Genomic DNA, 23382 nt, shown 5'->3' on the forward strand with positions numbered 1-23382 from the left:
TGTGAAGCATCCATGTTTTCACAGACATGACGTACTTCAATGTGACTGGTGTGTAGAGGCATGCAACCATGAGGCAGTAAGTCAGTGTTTTTAATTATTTGGTAGCACACTGAAATGAATGGAAAAAAATGGCTGTCAGGAGGGTAGGAAACACAAGCACAGTTTATTTAATGTATCTTTTAAATAGCTTGCGTGCAAAAACAGCCATACTGGACTTTTTGTTAGCTGGGAACATTTTGTGCTCTGCTTCTGTACTCTGTGTTGGTTCTAGTACTGTAAAGGCTATCCTAGCTTAATCAACATGTCATGAATGCATTTATTTAATTTCATGTAGAAAATCAAGAACAAGCAGACACTCTAATAAAAGAGCAGATTTATTTAGACAGTGAAAGCATTTAACCTCAGGGTAGTTTGGAGTTCAAAGTGGCTATAAATTAGATGTACAGTAGTAGTTCACAGCAGTTACTTCCTTCCGTTCCGTCCGTCCCCCCCCCCCAAGTTACGATTACACCACGGTTATAAGTCAGGTCCTTCCTCTTTATTAAAGATAGCAGGATAGCGCTTCTTTAGCTATCCAGAACTTGTTAGGTGTGTTGGCTGCTCATGTAAAATAGCATTACTTACAAGGGACTATCAGCATTAATATATCTGCAATACATACTCAGCAAATACTGAATAAAAGCCAACAAAGAGTAGAAGCCATTGTGTCACTTTCTGGGAACTAAAATTGTTGATAGATATTTGGTGTAATACAAAAAAGCATATGATAGTTTTACATACTTTTATAGAAGTCCAGAGATGCCAATATTAAAATGAACCCTTGTAATCAAATTACTCACTTTCCAATTGAAAAGATTTAAATTACAAATTTAAAATCTAACTTTACTGTTTGATATATGTCAATGCTGACAGAATGAAAATGAAAATAAAAATACAGTGCCAATTTTATTTTCAGTACGGGGCATCGGTGGATTAGTGGGTAGAGCAGGCGCCCCATGTACAAGGCTGTTGCCACAGCAGCCAGGTTTCGAATCCAGCCTGTGGCCCTTTGCTGCATGTCATCCCCCCTCTCTCTTCCCCTTTCATGCTTACCTGTCCTGTCCATTAAAGGTAAAGATGCCCCAAAAAATATCTTTAAAAAAATTTTTTTCAGTACACCCCTTAACAAAACACTGTTATAACATCGTAAGTGCTAATAGCGTAGACAACTGGACTTGCTTGCGCTTCTGTTGTAACAATGAACACTTCTTTTTGTCAAATTAAACTTGAAAATAAAATGGCACTCTGGACTCTTATATGACCTAATTTATCTTGTTACTAATGAAATTAAATTCTGCCATAATTGCAGGACAGGCTTCATATAAAAATCTGTCAGAGTCAACTATTCAATCATTAAATTTGATGACAAAAAAGACCATCCTTTTAGTTACTAACATTATCAAAAATCAATTAATCTACATTTTATTTTCACATCTGTTTGGTTTATAAAATGTCAAAAATACTGTAAATTGGCCATCCCTAACATGTGTGTGTGTGTGTGTGTGTATATATATATATATATACATACACACATATATACGTATGTGTGTGTGTGTGTATATATATATATATACATATATATATGTGTGTGTGTGTGTGTGTGTGTGTGTACATACATACACACACACACACACACACACACACACACACACGCGCGCATATAGATATTTTTTATTTTATTTAATATATTCAGCCACAGGCTTCCACAACTTACAGGCTGTGTTACATGTAAGCAGACTCAAAGTTTATGTATTTTTTAATAAATGGTTTATCACAACATACTATTGAGAGAATGTATGATGCAAGGCAAATGTGGTTAAATTTAACAGGAGTGTTAAGTACAAAAACATGCTATTGTGCACTCAGATCAAGTTAGATGTTTGGTCTTTTCATTTTTGTACCTTTACATTGAAAGCATAGCAAGGAGGTAAAAATACATAAAAACAAGTGGAGAAAACTTCAAAATAAGCAATATCATGGCACAGAAAATGTGAAAGGCAAAAAAAGAAAAGAAAAAAAGAGCACATTTAAATGTGCTGCTGGTATTGTGTCAATACTTGAAACCTCTAAACAGATACCTCCAACAACACAGGTGTCCAAACTTTTTTGAATGGGGGCCAAATTAGATATTGTGAAAATCAGGAGACCAGCTTCTTGCATCATATGAATTAATGATATTTTAAAAAAAAAAAACACAACGTGTTTTATTACTCAATAAAAAAGAATTCTACTTTCTACTGCTCTTAAAAGTGGCTTCCCTCACTTTCGATTTTACGCCTCTTTACCGTGGCCCTGTCTGCTACCTAGCAGAAAATGCCTGCTGTTACGTGTTAGTTTGCTTGTTTACCATCTGTTCATGAAAACACATTAGTTCCACATACGTAGTTCCTACTTGGTGCTTGTCTACAAACTGTGTGATTGTCCTGCCATCTTGAGGTGAACAGAAAAGATAGTAAGTGAACTTGCTTTATAAATCAACGTGTGGTTGGTCAAATACTGTATATTTTGTCTGTGGGGGTACGCCAGGCCAAATTTTGGACATGCCCATCATTATGTGAAACTATGTAAAATACAAAACAAATTAATGAGCAGAAATGACGAGGTTATATTAATTTAAGTTAAGAAGCAATCATCACAGATAAGTGATGACACCATTTCTTCTAAGCTATTAGATGCTTACTTCAAGAAAACAACCAGCACTGGACCAACCATTGCATTCCATTCAGTTAGTCTTCATTCCCAAAATATTTTATTGTCAACATTCAATTTGAGGTCAATACTTAGAGTCAAGCATTAAGGAGACCCTATGGCTTTAATAAAGTATTTTGTAACCTGTGTGTGCTTATTGACAGGTGTCAAAACTAGTAAATCGATCAGCAGTGTTGGTTACTAAGTCCATTTCTCCTCCCAGGATTCCCACCATTGACCAAATGTGGAACTGCTCCAGTAAAATTAGCCGTTAGCCTTTAGTTCAACAGAATTTCTTTGCACTCTACCCTAGAATGTGATGTCACAGGTTCGATGTGGGTAATAAATGAATATTATACAACAGTTAGTTCCGGCCCTGCAATCTGATTGGTCGAGAGACAGTAAAACTGTGATGATATTGGAGTACAACATCACGGTTATTTCACTGTGTATGTATCACTCCACCTCACAGCTGATTGCAATCAACAATCAAATCAAAACTGACGGTTAGTGTCAGTTAGGTCAGCAGTTGCGTTGTAGGCTAATTAATTCATCCACTGTCAAACAGCCTAAAATATGGATTTATTTCCTAAAATAAGTTTTGAATTGAACTATGAATGGTCATCAGAGAAAGATGAGGGAGAGGAGAAGCTGAATCCATCTGAGCACACATCCAGGTTTGTCAGTGTTTCATCAGCGGAGCTCAATGACTTGGAGAAAAGCAACATACTGTCAGATCAGAAGGCAGAGTCGGCTGTGCCTGTGAAGCGACAGTCCACCATGCAGTCACCAGAGACTTATTTCACCGGCTGCACAATTAATGGAAACGTGCTGATAAATGTGTATAAAGAGTAAGTGCCTGGCGCACCATGTTTGCGTTACATAGAGTTCGTGATGTTGTACTGTGATATCGGCTGTAATTGTCTTCGGCACTCGGCCTACGGCTTCATGTCTACGACCGAATCACAGCCGTGACGATATCACAGTACAACATCACTCCCTCTCATGTGATATTGCTTAATTAAACAGCACAATAACAGTATGTAAACAAAGTGAAATGTAGTAATCTGGGAGTCTAATATTGCACAAAACTAGGTACATAACAGTGTTAGGATAACAGCATCTCCATTTCGCAGTGTTTCAAGTGGTCAACCATGTAAATTTGCAGGTTAAAGTTGAACAGCAGGTGATTGTTGCCAGCTAGAGATGGCACCAGATCAGGAAATGCATGCTTAAATTTGTTCATCTTGCAAACTTCAGTTGAATTAAAGATGGAATGAATATTTGCTGGGGAGACATGTAATGTGACTTTGACTTTAAGGCCCTGACACACCAAGCTGTAGGTCGGCCGTCAGTCAATGTTGGGCTGTCAGCGAGCGTCTGTCACCCTAGTCAGTGCAATGTGTCCCGTCGCAAACGGCAGAGTCTGTTGGTGAATGAAACACTGACTGGCAGTTCAGTTCAGCACGAGAAAAAAACACACGAGTAAGGAAAGTAAACAGAGAGCTGAAGTCATGAGGGAGTGAGACCAAAACAAACTTGCCACATAAGGTAAATATGCTTTGATCTTTCAACACTGAATTGCTCATGTGCTAACTAATGTCAAGATGATGAATACAGACCACTGCTGTCTGCTGGTGTGAGAGTTATTATTTAACATATATAAATGATTTGATCAGTGTCTCTCTTTTCAGCGAAGGGTTACTTATCACACCCTTTTTAGGCATAACTATGAAATCCTGGAACTTAGTTTTCCACAGTGGTGATGCCTAAGATTTCTGTTAATCCAGGCAGTGTATTTGGTTGTTTTGGGTCAAGTTTGTTCACTTCTCCTCACCCACAATGCACCAAAGGCAATCACTTGGTCCCAAAGCAGGCAATTGCCTCACGGCGAATCATGAGAAAAGTAGTCCCACAGGACAAGAAAAGCAACAGAGTATTCCCTAAATACTGTGTACTTTCTACTGTGTTTTTACTTAAAAGGCATTTCTTGAACATCCACGGCCTCTATTATTACTGAGTATGCTTTTTGATACTAAACTTTGCACTGCTATCAATGTCAACATTTTGGTGATAACATTAAAATCAATTGAGGACAGATGTCTATAAAATGCAGATCAATAGTGTTTTCACATAAAGTGACATGAGTAAAACTAAGAGTTCGTAATGAATGGATAATACAGTTCTTTAGTCACACTGCAGACCACAGTGGGGTAGTGAAACAGTCTCTGTGTAGTCCCGCAGGAAGAGGTCTGATACAGCTGGACTGATGTTGGTGGACTCCTGGACACACCGTAACTTCTCACCATCTGTGGAAAAGACACAGCACTCTTAATAAACAGCAGGAGTAGTTACTGTTTTTCTCCATTGTTTTGGTGCATTTCAACTTTGATTTTAATTTCACATATTTGGCCATCATTTCTATCTGTAATAATATTGTACTCTTCGAGAAACTTTGATATTGCAAAATACTGCAAATCTGAAACACACGCAGTCAATATGATCTGCCAGGTTGGAAACAAACTTAATTGGAAAAGAAAACGAGAAAACAAAGAAAACAAGATGGAAAGGACCTTGTTATCCAAACTGTCTGTTGTAACCAAAGGGAAACCTCTGAGGCAACAGGTAAGTGCCAAAAACTGCAGTTCTTTGATTGGCCACTAGAGGATGGCTCCAAAAGTGAGTCAATCCCCACAGACCCCCATGTTAAAATGCCCAACTTTATAACAGAAATAATCATATTTACAGCCTTATACAAAAACGGTTTTGGCCTCTATAACTAATTTCCCCCTTCATGACAACTGTACAGGGGGTGAATTTTTTTAAGTTACTTACCCATTATCATTTTATTATGGCTTAAAGTTACACATAATTAAGGCCGGGCTGCTTTGAGTGACAGACATACGGTCATCAGCTTCTCGGATCCACCCCTTGCTCCTTCACAGTACCAGCCTCTTGCTAGGGTTGGGCCGGTGAAAAAATTTTCAGACTGATTTGATATTAAGCCAAACACTGGAACAGAATGGTATATAGCTGGTACGGTCCCGTACTGCGTACCACTAAAAGATTCAGTGGCGGTACGCAGTACCAGGAAGAGGAGAGAGCGGCTGCCTGCTAAAGCCCACATTCAGAACCAGTCACAGCTGCACTTTAGGCCAGAAAATAGATCTGCTAGCAATATATGCAGTTTTAAATACCACTTTGTCCGTTTATTAATTGCTTTTAACTCGTCCCGAATTGCTTAGCATAATAAGCAGATATGTTCCATGTTATTTTGTTTAATTTCAACAACACAGAGAACAGCTTGAACAAGCTGTTTGTGAGCCATTGATCAGGGATTTCACTCTCAGCAGTACGTGACTGCGCATGCGCATCTACTTCCGAAACACAGCGGTTTGGGTGCGTTTGATTTATTGTACTGGGATGTTTGATTTTTCCACAACTGGACCACGGACATCAAAAAACACCGTTTGGACAGGGACATGGCAAACTCTAAATAAAACCAACGAAATTCCACACATTCTTGTGGTTGGCTCAAATGCTGTCAGCATGATTTAAATAGTAAAATATTTTAATAGTTTATTGAGTTTATTGCGGATGTTGATCAATGTCTTTTCAACGAAAAATAGGTAAAGAGGAAAAGAGAAAAAGAAAAAAATGACATGCATGGTTTTGAGTGTTCATTAAAGTTTCATACATGCCAGCACCCTAAACATTAAAAGAAATATTTTACTCTACATGTTAAGCGTTTCTAATTTCTTTCTACTCAATACAGGTACAGTAAAATATAGAAATGTTTACTGCACCTCCTACAATTATAGGATGGCATAAACTGATATTTGAGCGAATACCAATGGAATATTTTACATACAGATTCAAATATAAAACATCAGTTTTCTTTAAGACTTGGACACCCTTCTTTAAATATACTGGTAAAAGATTCACTAATATTGTCCAAAAGGAAATGATTGACTGCAGCACTGACAATTGGCAAAATGACATCTTTGGGTCATAAGGTTAGATTTCTACTTACTTGGTGATTGATTGTCATTTACTTATTACTCATGTATTTTGCCTCATGAAATTTTGTTGAAAATTTCAATACTTTAATTTATGTAAGTTTGTATCCTTTTTTTCACTTACTCCTCCCAAGATGGTGAGTTGTTGCATCACTGTCAATTGTAATGGGCTGAACACTTGTGTGCCCTAACTATGTGCATACGTTTATTTAGGTGCTATGACACCTCCCACGGTACACCTACACAATTGTATGCAATTATTTTTCCAAGTAGGTTGTGGGCTATGTACACTGAACAAAAATATAAACGCAACACTTTTGTTTTTGCTCCTATTTTTCATGAGCTGAACTCAAAGATCTAAAACATTTTCTATACACACAAAAGACCATTTCCCCTCAAATATTGTTCACAAATCTGTCTAAATCTGTGTTAGTGAGCACTTCTCCTTTGCCGAGATAATCCATCCCACCTCACAGGTGTGGCATATCAAGATGCTGATTAGACAGCATGATTATTGCACAGGTGTGCCTTAGGCTGGCCACAATAAAAGGCCACTCTGAAATGTTCAGTTTTATCACACAGCACAATGCCACAGATGTCGCAAGTTTTGAGGGAGCGTGCAATTGGCATGCTGACTGCAGGAATGTCCACCAGAGCTGTTGTTCAGTGTATATCTTATGTCAGAGATTTCAGTAAGGTGTGTCATTTCTGTGGCCACTGTTTGTTTGTTTGTTTGTAATGTGTTCCTTTTGTATGTTTATGAAAAAATCATAATTAAAAATACTGTTAAAAAGAAAAAAAAAAATTGAAATGTTTTTATTTGTTTGGTTTTTGACTTTGCTATTCAAAATGCATGAAGCTAGGAGAGGTAAACAATATGAAGCAATGAAGGTTTTGGTAATAGCACCGGCAAGAATCTAAAACTACTTTCACCCCTGTATATTAGAGTTGTTTCATAATGTCTTTTTTAATTTTTTTTTTTTTTTTTTTAATTTTATTTATAAAGCCCAATATCACAAATCACAATTTGCCTCACAGGGCTTTAAAGCATACAACATCCCTCTGTCCTTTGGACCCTTACAGCGGATAAGGACCCCCCCCCCCCCCCCAAAAAACCCTTTAACAGGGGGAAAAAAACGGTAGAAACCTCAGGAAGAGCAACTGAGGAGGGATCCCTCTTCCAGGACGGACAGACGTGCAATAGATGTTGTACAGAACAGATCAGCATAATAAATTAACAGTAATCCATATGACACAATGAGACAGAAAGAGAGACAGAGAGAGAGAGCGAGAGAGCGAGAGAGAGAGATGCAGGACAGACGGTATTGACAGTAGCTTACAACAACATTAATGAAAGTAATAATGTTATAGTTCTGGCTATTGTGGTACAATATGTTAAAAGTATATATTAATATCTGGCAGTATACATGTGTGTCAACAATCATATGTGTATAATAACAGTAGAAGTATGACTAATGACGGCAACAGCAGCAGGAGGCATCTGGCAGGACCACGGCAGCAGCACAACCACACACGTCACACTATCCAGGCACCGCTGCGATTTGAGTTAATCTGAGAGACAGTGGAGCACAAAGGCTCCGGAGAAGAAGCCGAGTTAGTGACATACAGAATGGCCGAGTTAGTAAGATGCAGTAATAGGATACGAGAGAGAGAGAGAGAGAGAGAGAGAGAGAGAGAGAGAGAAGGAGAGAAGGTGCCTGGTGTATTATAGGTGGTCCTCTGGCAGACTAGGCCTAACGCCGGATTATTTATTCGCTGTGTGCTCCGCCGTCCGTCAATACCCACCGGCTGCGTTTGCTGTGCGGTGCGGTGCAGCTCCGCCGGAAGACATCTGTGCACTGCCATGATTAATATCTCCTCGTCCATGGTGTTCAAGGGGTGAAATGACGTCTGAAAATCTCTGACCTGTTGACTTCAGGCCTGCCTCTGCCCATTATGTAGTTTTTAAGGTGTAGTGCAGAGAAATATGATCCGCCGTGAACACTGTATTTTATTTTGAAAATTAAGCGGATGTTTTATTGTGTTTCTGTGCACGACTTCCTGCCCCGCACAATCTGCTCTGTGCTGAATTGCTGCGTTGTGCTCCGGCGTCGGGCAAAAATAGAAGTCCTGCGTATCTGTTGCGGAGGGCTCCGGAGTGCCGGAGCTGAGACGGAGCCCGAACGCAGCACAGCCACAGCCGGTGGAAACACACACATTGACTAGAATTGAATCCTATCGGCTCCGCTGCCGTGCCGGAGCGGAGACGCAACCAACACGCATCTGGTGGAAATTGACCTTAAGTCAGCCTAACTAGGGGCTGGTACAGGGCAAGCCTGAGCCAGCCCTAACTATAAGCTTTATCAAAGAGGAAACTCTTAAGTCTAGTCTTAAATGTGGAGACAGTGTCTGCCTCCCGGACCGTAACAGGAAGATGATTCCACAGGAGAGGAGGCTGACAGCTGATGGCTCTGGCTCCTGATCTACTTTTGGAGACTTTAGGGACCGCGAGTAACCCTGCGTTCTCAGAGCGCAGTGTTCTGGAGGGATAATATGGCACTATGAGCTCTCTAAGATATGAAGGAGCTTGACCATTTAGAGCTTTACAAGTTAACAGTAGGATTTTAAATTCAATTCTGGATTTTACAGGAAGCCAGTGCAGAGAAGCTAAAACAGGAGAAATGTGAGCTCGTTTCTTAGCTCCTGTTAGTACACGTGCTGCTGCATTCTGAATTAGGTGGAGAGTTTTTAAGGACTTACTAGAGCTACCTGATAATAGAGAGTTACAGTAATCCAGCCTTGAGGTAACAAAAGCGTGGACCAATTTTTCTGCATCTTTTCGGGTCAGGATAGGCCTAATTTTCACAATATTACGCAGATGAAAAAATGCAGTCTGTGAGGTTTGTTTTAAATGAGAATTAAAAGACAAATCTTGATCAAATGTTACTCTGAGGTTTCTTACGGTAGTGCTAGAGGCCAGAGCAATGCCATCTAGAGAAACTATGTCATCAGATAAAAGAGTCTCAGATCAGATTTAGTTTAAAAAAGACCAAGGCGGCCTTCCGCAACAGGAGGGGCTGTCAATGACACCGCACTGGCAGTGGATAAACAGGAAACAGCTGATAGCAGGAATTAGCGAGCAGCTAGTAGCAAGAGGGAAACGCAAACCTGACACTGTAAAGATGAGCAACTGGGGAGACAAAGAATTGCGCGCCCTCCTTGCCCTCGCAAACGAAGAGGCCATTAAAGGGATAGTGTACCCAAAAATGAAAATTCAGCCATTATCTACTCACCCATATGCCGATGGAGGCCCTGGTGAAGTTTTAGAGTGCTCACATCCCTTGCAGAGATCGGCGGGTGGAGCGGCTAGCACACCTAATGGCAGACGGCTCCCCAGACTCACGTCCAAGAACACAAAATTGAATCCACAGAGTACCTCCATACTGCTCATCCATAGTGATCCAAGTGTGCTGCAGCCGCGACATAAAAAGTTGTTTGGAAAAACGTCATATGAACTCTGTTTTTAGCCTCACTGTAGCCTGTCGCTGTGCTCCGCGCTCACGTGTGCACGCCTGCGCGAGACCAACAAAAGCATGAGCTTTGCTCACCCGTGTTTACATCACGTGACACGTGCACCGCAGGGGGAGACAACGTAACCACAGAGCTAAAAGATCATTTGCACTACGGTCTTTTAGCAAAGGACAGCCCAACATGTCTGAAGACTTTGAAATTGAGGAGGAACAGCATTTCTTTGTTGAGCCGTATTTGTTTGAGCCCGAGTATACGCACGGAACTCAGGCTACTGGACAAAGCAGCCGCCGCAGCTCATGAGCCCCAGCCAGCTGCAGAATACCGGAGTCGAGCACTGGAAACCTGGTGGTGTAGTTGTTTCAAATGCAAAGCAATGCCAACGGATAAGGAAATTCTTTGCTGCTCAGACTGGGAATTGGCGATGCCTGCACTTGAGAATCTAGACATTAGTACTGACGAGACTGCTGCTCTTTCGAGATCACCGATTACCCTGTGCGTGCACACGTGAACGTGGAGCAGAGAGAAGCAGTCAGAGCTACAGGCTACAGTGAGGCTAAAAACAGAGTTCATATGACGTTTTTCCAAACAACTTTTTATGTCGCGGCTGCAGCACACTTGGATCACTATGGATGAGCAGTATGGAGGTACTCTGTGGATTCAATTTTGTGTTCTTGGATGTCAGTCTGGGGCGCCGTCTACCATTAGATATGCTAGCTGCTCCACCTGCCAATCTCCGCAAGGGATGTGAGCACTCTAAAACTTCACCAGGGCCTCCGTCAGCATATGGGTGAGTAGATAATGGCTGAATTTTCATTTTTGGGTGCACTATCCCTTTAACCGTCAGACGACGGGGACAGTGAAGAACGGGCCGACTTATGAGAGAATCGCCGAAGGACTGACCAGCCGCGGCTTCCCTCCCACGTCAGTGTTTACGTCACACGCTGAGCTACACGTTTTGTTACTTGCTCATGCCCCCCACTGCCCCGAAAAAGGCGCATTCTGTATAAACAAAAGTAGGTAGGCAGCATTTTGCAGCACTCCCCGATTTTGTTTTTATACTGCTAGTGCTGAAAAAGACTGATTGGGCTTTCCTGCAAATCTGCACAACTCCTATCTAAAAAGGGCTTGAGAGGGAAAGGAGACTAACTACCATAGCACAGCTTTGTTTGCTTCTGTTGAACTCTGTTTTTGGTCTTGGTGTGTAAATCTCCAGACCGACCAATCAATAGTCCTCCATACATCACAATGTAATGATGGAGGTGTATGGGTCCACAGTAGGGATGAGTATTATTAAGATTTTATCGATAATACTACTTTTATCGATACTCCTCATCAATCCGGTACTTCATCAGTATTCTTATCGGTTCTTTTTCATTTCTAAATAATTGCTTTTTAGAATATATTTACTTAAAAAGAATAAATTCAGAAGAGGATTATTGAATATTTTTAAATAAAACAAATTGTTGTTTCTAGTAGGGATGTCCCGATCCGATATTCGGATCGGTATCAGCCGCAGATATTAGCAAAAAACGGGCATCGGCATCGGATCGGACTGCATGGAAAAATGCAGATCCAAGAACTCCGATCCAGTTTTTCATTTGTTTTCTGCTCTGGTTTTTTGAGAGTGATATTTTTATTTGGTTTACACTCTTACTGTTTAAGTTAAGAGCACTGATGGGCACAATTAGTGAAATTGGAGCCATGGATGGACTATTGCTTGTTTAAACAGTTGTACAATATTGTGTGCCTGTGCACCAGGCTGGCACTCACGCTACAAAAATAACTGAAAAGGAAAGGCTGCATTGTTTGTTAAATGTCAACAATGTCTTGTGGTGTTAATCTTTTTTATTTATTTATTAGGGAGCCAAACACAAGCGTGTGGAGTCTTGCTGCTATTTTAATTTCAATGTTAGACATTTTAAAGATTTCTTGTGTTGATTTATTTTCTATTTATTAAGGGGCCAAAGCAGCCAAAGCAAACCAGCTATATTTTTTATTTAATGTTAATGTTCAAGTTTAAAGTTTGTTTATTTAATCCTGTTAACAATAAATGGGTCAGTTCTCATACCAGCTGTTGTGGATCATTCTAACTAACCCGATTAAGTAGTTGTTCAGTATCAGTATCGGCCAAAACTCAAGGCTGTAATATCGGTATCGGATCGGACGTGAAAAAGCTGGATCGGGACATCCCTAGTTTCTAGAGCAGCATTTTTTACAACAGCAAAGTCACTATATAAATAATATTCCTGACATGACACTACTGAGTGAAGTTTAGTATTCTCCTGTCCTCTGTCCACCTGTCCTCTATTCTGCTCCCTCGCTGCTGATGTGATTCACTGTATGCAGGTAACATTAGTGCTAGAAGAGAGAGGAGGGGCTTTGTCTCAGCCAGCAGCTAAGATTAAAAGTATCTGCCCAATTTTACAAGAAATGTCAACTAAGTTAGTCTACATACAGACAGCTATCTTTTGAGCTTATTAGTAAGAATTCAAGTGCTGTCTAAATCAGCGCGTAAAACATAACATTGGGGGCGGTGGGTTAGAGACTGTGGACAGAGCATACTGAATATCATTGTCTACATGTTCATGCTTGCTAAACACATGTATTGATAAATTATTGGCTTCTTAATCTCTATGGTTTAATTTCACTTACAGTAACAAGTGTAGCTGATGTGAACTTTGTTACCACCGCGGCCGCTTGGCTGTTCACCGGTTATGTTTGTCGTATCTATGTGTGTGTGGATGTGGATGTGAAGGAGTTCAGCCCTGGCACAGAGCGCAGATGAGAGGCTGCAGGATAATTAATTAAACTGAAATACCCATGAATGAACCGATACCGTCAGAGCTTATCAATACTACGCTCTTTGATAATTTAGCCCCGGGGCCAATTTATTACCGGGTTTCGGTACCCATCCCTAGTCCAGAGTAAGTTATTAGAGTATTTATTTCCACAAAATGTATTCCCTCATCTCTGCTGTCAGGCTAATGGTTGTTTCCACATAATATACACTAATGACACATTTCTCTGAGAACAACTGAAGCAGCTGGAGATCAGAAGTCTCGGGCAAATAAACTGGATTATCTATCTCCCTGAGAAATCATTTTATTTTTTGCCAGTGGTATCAGTTTCACACCACCCAGAGAATCTTATATTTCCTTTTCTATGGTAAGATGATCAAAACAAATGCATGATGGCCTAACTTTGTGTGTGTGTGTGTGTGTGTGTGTGTGTGTGTGTGTGTGTGTGTGTGAATGCTGAATGCCAACTGAGGGAGCAGTACATATTTTACCTGTTTCTCTCACAGTATCTGGATTAGAATAACTGAATCCCAGCCTAGTAAGTATAATAAGTAATAATAAGTATGCGCTTAATGCAGGATAACAAATACATCAGGATGTATGAGCACACGCCCCTTAACCAACAAATAAAACACAAGTTCTTCCAGAATCTCCATGTAACACAGTTCAGTATTATTCTGATCACTACAATAAAATAGCCCATTCAACTATACAAACTGATCTTACCACAATGGCAACTCTCCGTTCAGACCAAAGTGAACTACTACTAGACACAAATACCATTGTGATTGTCTTCAATAACAAGGTTTCACATGCAGCTGAAAAGAACTCACTCTAAACTGGCAGTATGTACTGTGCATAAATACTTAGCTTTATTGCCACTTAAAATGATTATGTCTTGCCTTTATCAAATTCCTTAGAGCATGACCAGAACTCACCAAACTGTGGCCAAAATCAGGGTTGGCTATCTATTAAACAACTAACCACTCTTATCTACAGCTCCTCTATTTTTAAACGCTTCTAAAAGCAGTGTCAAAAGAAACAGATACTTCACCTTTATAAAAGTAGCAATGCCACAATTAGAGATGTACCGATACCACTTTTTTCTTCCCAAAACCGATTCCGATCCCTGAACCTTAGGTATCTGCCGATACCGAGTACTGATACAATGCCAGCGCGTGAAATAAAAATGGATGGGATATGAATTGTTGTATGTCTCAACTCCTAAAATTCTATGTAAAATATTAAGAAATAAATACATAATAGTAGAATGAATGCCATAAAACTACTCCGCTCCCTTTCCGTTTCTTTTGCCTGTAGCGTGCATATGCGTAATGACGTGAGGCATTACATGGTATCAGATTGGTCGTAGGCTGTACTCACCGATGGCCGATGCCGCATTTTAGGCAGTATTGGGGGCATTTCCGATACTGGTATCGGTACAACTCTAGCCACAATATATAAAACTCTAAAGTACAGCATTCAAAGTCCTGCATAACTAAATTAGACATTTTCTAAAGTGCTTGTTCTGCAGAAAAACTGCCCTTTTGGGTGATATATTAGCAGTATAGGATTATTATTAGTGAATGTGCAAGTAGTATTTTCATGCATTCATCACTTCCAGACTAGACTACTCGAGTGTTTTGCTACAGCTGTCCATGATGAGGGGCCCGCAGGGCTCATCAAGCTTCATTTTATATCCTGGAGATTACTTTCAGTGACAGTACATCTTCAGCTGTCCATCCTTTTACCTGCTTTTGTTATTAAGCACTTTTTCATGGTGATGTAATGCACTCACATTTTTGGTTTGCAAATTTTTGTAATTTTAGTTTAACATATACAGTCATAAAACCAAAACACTGATAGAACACCACACTGTTAGATTAAAAAAAAAACTTATCAGGTGGTAAAATGTTATCTAAATGTTATCTAACAGCACATCAGACAAATTAAGGGGCTTACCTTTTATTTAACTTGTCTTCACCTTGTTGTTTATAGACATAACCTTTTCTTTATGTTCCCTGCAGTCTTCCATTTTTTCGGTCTCCTTGCCCCCCTCATCATTTTCTTCTTTTTCTTCTTCTATGCTGAGGATCACACTCTGTCGAACACTGACAGAGATCACCAATGCCTGGATGATGCCATAGATCAAAGCAAACTGAGGGAGATACTCCTGGATCAACCAGAGTAATCCAGCCATTCCAACTGTGGAGACAAAAAACATGGCCATACCATGAAACCACAGCCTCAGTGCTCCCTGGACCCCCAACACCTCCAGGATCAGCTTGGCAGGGGGGGACACGGTCCACAGGAAGCCAACCACGAACAGATCAAACAAGTGGCGGAGGAAGTTAAAACAAATCTCGTAGTGCTCTGGTAGGATTTCCACCTTCCAGCTGTGCGCAAAGAGTCGAAAAGGAGATGTCAGCTGAGAGGAAGGAGGTGTAGGAGAAGGAGGAGGTGTTCCATAGTCAGAAAAGTCTCCATCAATATCACAGTCCCGTGCATCTCTACTTTGAACATCACATTTCCTTCGTCTTAATCCAATTGTTTCTGTTTTTCTTGGCCACGAAAAATAAGAAGTTGGGAGATACTTATTCCACCATCTAGATACTTGTTCTGAACTTGCATCTGTCTCCTGTCTCCCTGCACCAAGATCTTCAATTTCCATGGGCTGAAGCCTCTCCTGCGCCTCCCAGTACTCCTCTACTGGACTACTTTGGTCACTTTGACATCTCCACCCTCCCCAGATCCAAGAAGTCCACCCCCCGAGGCCCTCTCCTCTGAAGCCATGCTCCTGGCCCTTGGCTTTCACCACTGTGGTCTTCTCTGACACCGCTCTGCTGTTCCATGAGCCCAATACCCACCCCCATGCTCTGCCTACCACAGCTGTCATGCTTTCTCACAGAGATTGTTGGAGGTGAATTAAAATTAGCAGACACTCAGTTTTCAGCTCCTCTCAATGAAGTTGGGCAGGCAGCTTTGAGAGCTTACTGGAAAGGCATGCACGTATTGCCAGTTCAGCTGTGAAGTTGTAATACTTGTTCACAAGGATTCAGGTTTAGGCAAAATGACGTCCACAGGCCATAGACACACCTGTGGGTGTGTTTGAGCAGTTCAACAGAAACAAGGAATGACCCCTCCTTATATTACTTGTGACTCTCTTAATGAAATGCCAGCATTTATAAGTCAGGCTTCTCGTCTACATGTCTTTTTTTTTTCTTTTTTTTTTTTTTTTTTTTTTACAATATGGCAACCTTTGGAGCTGCCAAGGTTGCGTTCAGTAACTCAACATTACTTTCAGATATGCTCAATAAGCAAGTTAGCAACGGCTACTTCCACGTGAGGCTTCACGTTAACATTAACGTTAACGTCATTGCTTGACAAACCTGTTTAACTGTTCAGTCTCCCGGAACATATTACTCCACTCTGCATCCCTGCAAATTAAAGAAGAGACAATTAAGACGGTTAAGCATTAAAGCTTCCTTTCAATTCCTTGTCAACATCAATGCCAGTTAGCTAATGTTACACACGTCTTGATAGTTGTCTTCGCTAACCTGTAAATTAGGTTTTCACTAGAAATTAAAATTGGTTCACAACTAGTGTCCGTTGGTTTTATACAATTTCTGTAAACAATTTTCGAATTTATGGTGTTTATTATGAACGTTAACTAAAATGATAAACAAATGCTCACCTTCAGCGACGTTAGTTGAGTTTTTCCGTCAGACCGTAGCTAACGTTAGCCCTTCGTGTTAGCATCAAATAACTCGACACAAACCAAGTTCCTCAACTTCTAGACACCATGTTACGAACACACCAACGGGTCTATCTTTTGTGTGTTGTAACGTTATAAAGTTAGCTTCCAGCTAGAGCTAACTGACGACAGGTACGTTGCCATTAACGGTACTACTAACCAGCAAAATCCGGAGGGGAGGTCCGCTTGGCCAGTCGACTTAAATGTTTAGCCTACCTAGCTAATAATGAGAACAAAGGAGACGGACTACCGGTTCGTTTTCAACCTTCAAAATAAAAGCATGGCTGACCATTAGTAGTTCATGCTTTTGCTCCTGTCATTTGTCATATGTAAACGTGTTATACACAAAAATACTACTCCACGCGTAGAAATATGGCCATAGTCTTGATTGTTTTAATTCACTTCCGCGGACAGTGTGTAACAGTTATCTACATTTATGACAGGGTGCATTACGAGGGTGTGGTCTCAAACCCCATATGGTTTAGTTTTCAGGAACATGCAATCGGGTGGTTACATTGCAGCTGGCTACGTGGGAGGACGAGGGCCTATTTTATTGTTTTAACCATCGAACAGCCCTTTTTATGCAACTGTACAGCCTTAAATAACAAGTGAGGAAAGTCGTTTTCTGCAGATCAGTCCAATATACACTTGGCAATGCAATATATTTTAAAACAGTGAAGACCATGAAGATCTGGTCACAGCAACATGCCAGAGTGTAGCACATGTGTATGCACTTTAGCATTCAGCCTTTTGTTCGAAAATACTTTATCTGTACAATGCACTTTTACTTGTCAAAGATCTCATTACGCATAACCATTTATTTCAAAGTTGTCTTATGTACATTGGACAGTGTTGGAATGTAACTACGTACATTTCCTCAAGTGTTGTAGCAGACATAAGTACAAATTCGAGGGACTTGCACTTTTGAGTATTTTCATTTTATGTAACTTTATACTATCAAGACCATCTCTTAGAGGGAAGCTGTAGGCTACTTTTTGCTCCACTAAATTTGTCTGACAACTTGAGTTACTTTTCAGATGAGATTGCATCATCCCCGTCCTGTCCGGTGAAAACTATGTATCTTTATGTCCTGATGTTGAACGTGTGTGATAAATTGATGGATGAAGTGTTCCCTATGTGTTAAGAAAATTATCCTACCTCTTCAGCTAAATAAACTTTAAACCCCCTCCTGGATCAGCTAGAAAACTCATCATTTCAAAGTTGAAAACAGGGACTTTTTCGACACATGATCTTACAGGACAGTCCTGCTACAAACATATGATGAACTTATAGAATTTGATACATTACTGTAGATTAAACTACCCAAAAGTATATAAATGAGTTAAATGAGCACAACCTTAAACATGTACAGCAGTAAAATGACATACACATGAATGCATCAGGAATATTAATCCAGAGATCAGATAGAGGAGGAAAACACTGTCAGGGAACATTTTACTACACTATGAACACTTTTACATTTGATATTTTGAGTACATGTTGGTGATACTGCATAGTTTTTCTTTAAAGTTTTGAATGCATTTTTTACTTTTCATGGAGAATTTTCAATGTGGTATTAGTACCTAGGGATCTTAATACTCTTTCCACCACTGACATTAGATAATAGGTTGGGTCATTAATATGCATGCAGCATCGTGCAACTCAAGAGGTTGTGATGACTAACTGCATAACAGCTGGTTGATTTCATTCACAGCAATTAATTTTATTTGTTGGTCATATTTTGAATATTGAATCATATCTGATCTCAATACTAGTAAACAAACAACTCTCCCAAATCCAAAAAAAAGTATTAAGTCTGGAGCTGCTGCGTGGACAATAAATGTTGAAAGATGTTGTAGGTGACACAGAGCACCCAGGGGAATGTTCTGAGTATATGGGTACATTTTCTCTGTTTCAGAGCCAGGAACACTACAGTAGAATAAAGCTCACTTTGCTACAAAAGACTTCTGTGGATCCACAAAAATCAGGCAATTTAAAGCAGCTCCGGAATTCACTCTTGGATGACATCACAAGTTTGAGACTTCCTTCTGGTTTCTGGTTTTGACAGAGTAGCCTATCTCATAATCACAAACATTAGACTCGTTCGAGATGAATTGCGCCTCGCCTGGAAAGTAGACGCGATCAGGCGGCGGTGACAAAAAAGACGCAAAGTCGGACAGTTTCCAGCAGCTTTCAGTCCGTACAGGAAGTCACAGAAACACGTGCATCCTGTCCGATATGATGTAAATTTATTAAAAATGTTATCAGACCCATTCATTTTCAGTCTCCAATTGTTTCTTTTTACGATACATGGATTTATTTAATTTCATTTTCTTATTTTCATTTCTGTTCATGGTTCAACCTCCATTTTGCATGAGCTTTCATGTGAGTCAGTTAGTTGCAGCAGAGCTGACTTGTCCCCTTAACTACATAGGCTAAATGAATTGTTTTTGACTATAAGGCTAACATTTTCAGAGGAAAAAAATACACAACAGCTTTCATTAAAGATCAGATATAGTCAGGGCATCACATCTGTACAGATGTTATTTTAAGAATCATCACATTTCACTGACAAGTCTCTGTGATGCTAAACAGGCAACTTCAATAATAAAACAGTCCAGTGTTAATGAACAGTAGACCATTTATAGTTTGAATGTTTTCAGTCTGACAACTAAACTTCACCATCACACAACACTCTTAACAGAATAAACCTTCAAATCAGACAAAATTTAAATCTCTGAAATTCAAGACAAATTAAAAGTTTATCTAAAACATCATATTGTTGAGTAAACATCTGAACCAATCAGCTGTTAGATCAGGCGAGAGCCAGGCGTTTCCCCATCATGCTCCAGGTCTTGCAGTCGGTGGAGAACTGCAGCACCTGGCTCTAAAAACTGCAGCCACCTTGCTGTCGCAAGATTATCACTGTCCACTTTTTTTTTTTTAAATAAGTCAGAGCAAGTCAGGACGAAGTCACAAAACTCCACGGCATGCATTGTGCACCGTCGGTGATCAAATCTGCAGAGGCCTGGCTCATCTGGAACAAGCCTATTGACTCAACTTTCCCAAGCCATGGACGCAACATTAGAATTCTTAGTTTAGGTGGCATTTCCCTTGAGGTCCAAATGATAAATACTCAACTACTCAAACCGTCAAGTACTTGAGTCAATGTGCTTATTTCTAACTTAGATCAGTCGCATCCCATAACAGCTTTTAGCCACATGGTTCATTTTATTGCAATTGACCTACCATCACTGGAGAAGGGGAAAAAAAAACAAGCCATTGTGTTGTCAACCATTTATTTGAAATGTCTTTAAATGCATGTAAATGTCAGCCATTTACAGCCGGGGGCAAAAAGCTTTGCACCAACAAGGCAGGAAACAACTCTTAAGAACCCATTTTCAGAGGCCAGTAACTTCTATGGATAACAAAAACAATAGGGATGCATTTAGACAGTTACTGCTTTGTTTCCTGGATGACTTGATATTGGGCATCTTTGAAGCTTTCAGGGGTCCCAACTCACAAGTTGCAGCACCTGTAAAGGGACATTAAATCTTGGGGTTAATTCTCAGCACATTTGAATTTCAGTGTCACTCACCCTTAACAAGTCTTATAGTCTGTCAGGAAGCTCTGCAAAACACCTGAACCCCATCACATCAATACCAACCTGGTTAATTCATTGTGTCTGGATGCAATCCAGCTTGGAGTGCCCCAGTAACACCTGACAGGATAGAAATAGATTAACACTGGTCTTTGCATCCACAAATTCTTCAACAGAAGCTCCAACAGTCTGAGTGTCTCAGTGCGCTGCGAGTAGACTTCAGTTAGGATCAGATGAACCAATAACTGCATCATCATTGACCAAACTCAGACACAAAAGCTACAAGATAAAAGCTATTCCAAGCCCCTGTTCCATCCGGGAGGAATGACAGCACAGCACGGAGCCTGGCTGCGCTCTCTCCTAAATCAATCTAGAAGTCTATAGTAAATGGTGGGTTTACATTATAAAAATAAATGAAGCACAGAGGGCTCACTTAAATTTTTATGTATTAAAACATACAAAATTCCCAACAGCCAAGGCCCTAGCCAACCAATCAGCGCACATTTAAACCTAGTCTGACCCATTGGGCTTTTCGGGACCCGTTGGACTCGGATTGAGATTGAGGACTCCAGTCAGTACTTACAGCTGCGGAACTGTTGCGGTGATTGCTTTCTGTCATTGTGTAGATGAGCTGCAAGGCAAATTTACATCATCAATACCATCATTTGGCAAAACAAGGACAGGTTCAGGGCCCACACCAGTTAGGATGTTTTAGCCCATTTACTGCAATCACACTTAAGGCTTTATTATTGCTATGGTGGCAACAGAAATCAGATGCACCTCCTATTCACTCAAAACATGACAGCTAACTCTAAACTATACTAAGCTGTTTATTTATTTGGGTGAGCCAGATCTTTGAGTTCCCAGTTATTAATAGTTAATCTGCCATTATGATCAAAAATCACAAGTGATGCAGCACAAACCTTATGTCCATCTGTCCATACTTGTCTCACTATGCCATGATAATGCTGCTTTAATAAAAGCAGACATGTTGATTAGCATACTAAAGCAAGTTTCAGGTGTGTGCAAATGACTTACATGGCAATGCTGAACTAAAAACAACAACAACAACAACAACAAAAGATAGTGCCTCTTCATATTTAATGAGGATGGGACAGAGTCTTCCAAAAATGTCAAGCTGCAATAAGGTCTAGGTGATTTATGCATGAAGTCACAGTTAAAACATACCACTTTTAGATCTGATGCAGATTTATTAAAATATTATCAGTTCACTGTGAAAACAGCATCATGATTTGTCAGAGACTCTAGTCTATGAAATCATCATTCCACATAGAAGAGCACAAAACAGAGGCTTTTAAATCTCAGACTTACCTAGACAGCTGTCTCCATCTAATCAAGCAAGTCTGAACACCTGGTGAGAGAATTGAAAACAGTATTAACCAGCTCTACTGTTGGCAGTTCATACAGACAATCAGTAATATGCACGCTCAGTGCACTGTGAAAGAGCTTCATAGTATAATCAGAGACTCTAGTCTTGTGAATCATCACAGTAGCATGTCATCGTTTTTATAGTATCTCATTCTGTGGTATCCCATCCTGACTCACCATCAGCTCATGGCTGCAGACTTTACAGTCACTCAGGTTAGGACTACTGAGTATTGTAGTGCCAGGAGGAAGGGGAAGGACATCATGTTCCTTGAGAGCTCTGAGAAGCCTGATGTGGATGCTGCATCCATCTTTAGTCAGTGTGATCCTGAAACAGCAACGTGGGTAATTTCCATTACACAGTCAAGGCTTTGTCATAAATAGTATTAAGGTGTCTCATCTCCTTTCTCATGAACACATTTTTAAATTAAATTTAATGTGTAACCCAAAAATCAAAACATCTACAAGAAAGATCAATTTAGTTATAATTTGATTCCATAAAGATGTTTGTAGATGTGGTTACCAATGAGGACATAGATCCCTGGAAATGCATCTGGTTATTAGGAGGAGATTAATGAGAATTCTACCATTTAACACATGCATTTTAAAAGCCATCTGTTACAGCATTTAGGCCACCATGTAGTCTGGAGATAGAAGAAAATTTACAAGCAAATGAATAGAAAAAAATACACTAGTGCCTCTTCATATTTAATGAGGATGGGACAGAGTCTTGGCTAAATCCCTGCAGAGGGGGCTGCAACCCCTGCAAACACCAGTGTCTTTTCATGCCTGCAGTAAGTCACAGTAACACCACATCCTTTTAGATCTGATGCAGATTTATTAAAATATTATCAGACTCATGTTTGTTCTCAATTATTCAAATTATGACAGAGTACCATATTAAAATCACTCACTTTATTCATCCATCTCCAAACTTGATTCTTCAGGAGTTCCTTGGACACTCAGGCCTCAGCTCTGCGAACTCAATGTGGGGACTCATTACACGATCTACTGAGAGCTCACGGGTTAACGTCAGGTTCTTTACCCTCCATTACAGTCTTCTCGCCGTGTCATGTGCTCGGCATCACAGACACATTGCAGACGCTGCTCTTTGTCCCATTTTCGCAGAGTGACCGCTACAGAAGCCTAGAAGGCACCGCAAGACTCAAACTGCATCACATTTACCTTCCACGATTGTCTTGGAGGTACTGTAACTGGTGAAAAGTCCTGACAACCGAGCGATTTCTTCCAGTCACAGGAAGAGTTGTCTAAAAAAGACTGAATCATCGTTGAGCCACGGTTTATATAAGGAGGGTCCTTCAGAGCACCGCGTGCGTGCTTAAGGTGTCCTAAATAATGCCTGTTTGCGGCACTCTCCGTTCTCCAAGGAAGCTCTTAATGACAAAAACCTGTTCATTTAAACCCAAACTACGATTTTTTCCCCCCAGTCTTAACCAAGAGGTCTCTTTCTGGCAGAAAGCCCTGCAAGAAAATTTCTCCCAACTGCGTTTACCGACAACAAATTATACAAATACCAGGTATTAAATGAACATTTAATAAAACGAA

General features: G+C 40.2%; 1 protein-coding gene, 1 long non-coding RNA gene and 1 other non-coding gene across 6 annotated transcripts; all 3 read right to left on the bottom strand.

Moving 5' to 3' along the window:
- Positions 1-358: 358 nt before the first annotated feature.
- lg17h6orf47 (linkage group 17 C6orf47 homolog) lies at positions 359-17287 on the bottom strand. Of its 3 annotated transcripts, XR_007451416.1 has the most exons (4): positions 16770-17267; positions 16465-16512; positions 15038-15280; positions 359-5036 (listed from the first exon to the last, which is right to left on the bottom strand). XR_007451416.1 is itself a non-coding variant. In XM_049601627.1 (3 exons), the coding sequence occupies exon 2, from the start codon at positions 15969-15971 to the stop codon at positions 15045-15047; it is 927 nt and encodes a 308-aa protein (XP_049457584.1). In that variant the 5' UTR covers positions 15972-16512; positions 16990-17287; the 3' UTR covers positions 359-5036; positions 15038-15044. The 3 variants fall into 3 exon arrangements, 2 of the variants coding, with proteins under 2 accessions (XP_049457584.1, XP_049457583.1); XM_049601627.1 differs by having other exon boundaries at positions 15038-16512; positions 16990-17287; XM_049601626.1 differs by having other exon boundaries at positions 15038-16512; positions 16770-17287.
- A 2824-nt stretch (positions 17288-20111) lies between these two features.
- On the bottom strand, positions 20112-23103 carry LOC125904334 (uncharacterized). 2 transcript variants are annotated; one of them, XR_007451421.1, is made up of 7 exons: positions 22731-23103; positions 21997-22144; positions 21763-21802; positions 21354-21398; positions 21014-21061; positions 20497-20550; positions 20112-20364 (listed from the first exon to the last, which is right to left on the bottom strand). It is a non-coding gene; the product is annotated as an uncharacterized LOC125904334 (long non-coding RNA). The 2 variants fall into 2 exon arrangements; XR_007451420.1 differs by lacking the exon at positions 21354-21398 and having other exon boundaries at positions 22731-23101.
- Positions 21653-21719, bottom strand: LOC125905424 (small nucleolar RNA SNORD52). Its single transcript, XR_007451643.1, has one exon. It is a non-coding gene; the product is annotated as a small nucleolar RNA SNORD52 (small nucleolar RNA).
- Positions 23104-23382: the final 279 nt, after the last annotated feature.

Source organism: Epinephelus fuscoguttatus, linkage group LG17 (genome assembly GCF_011397635.1).
Source record: "Epinephelus fuscoguttatus linkage group LG17, E.fuscoguttatus.final_Chr_v1".
Classification (NCBI taxonomy): Eukaryota; Metazoa; Chordata; class Actinopteri; order Perciformes; family Serranidae; genus Epinephelus; species Epinephelus fuscoguttatus.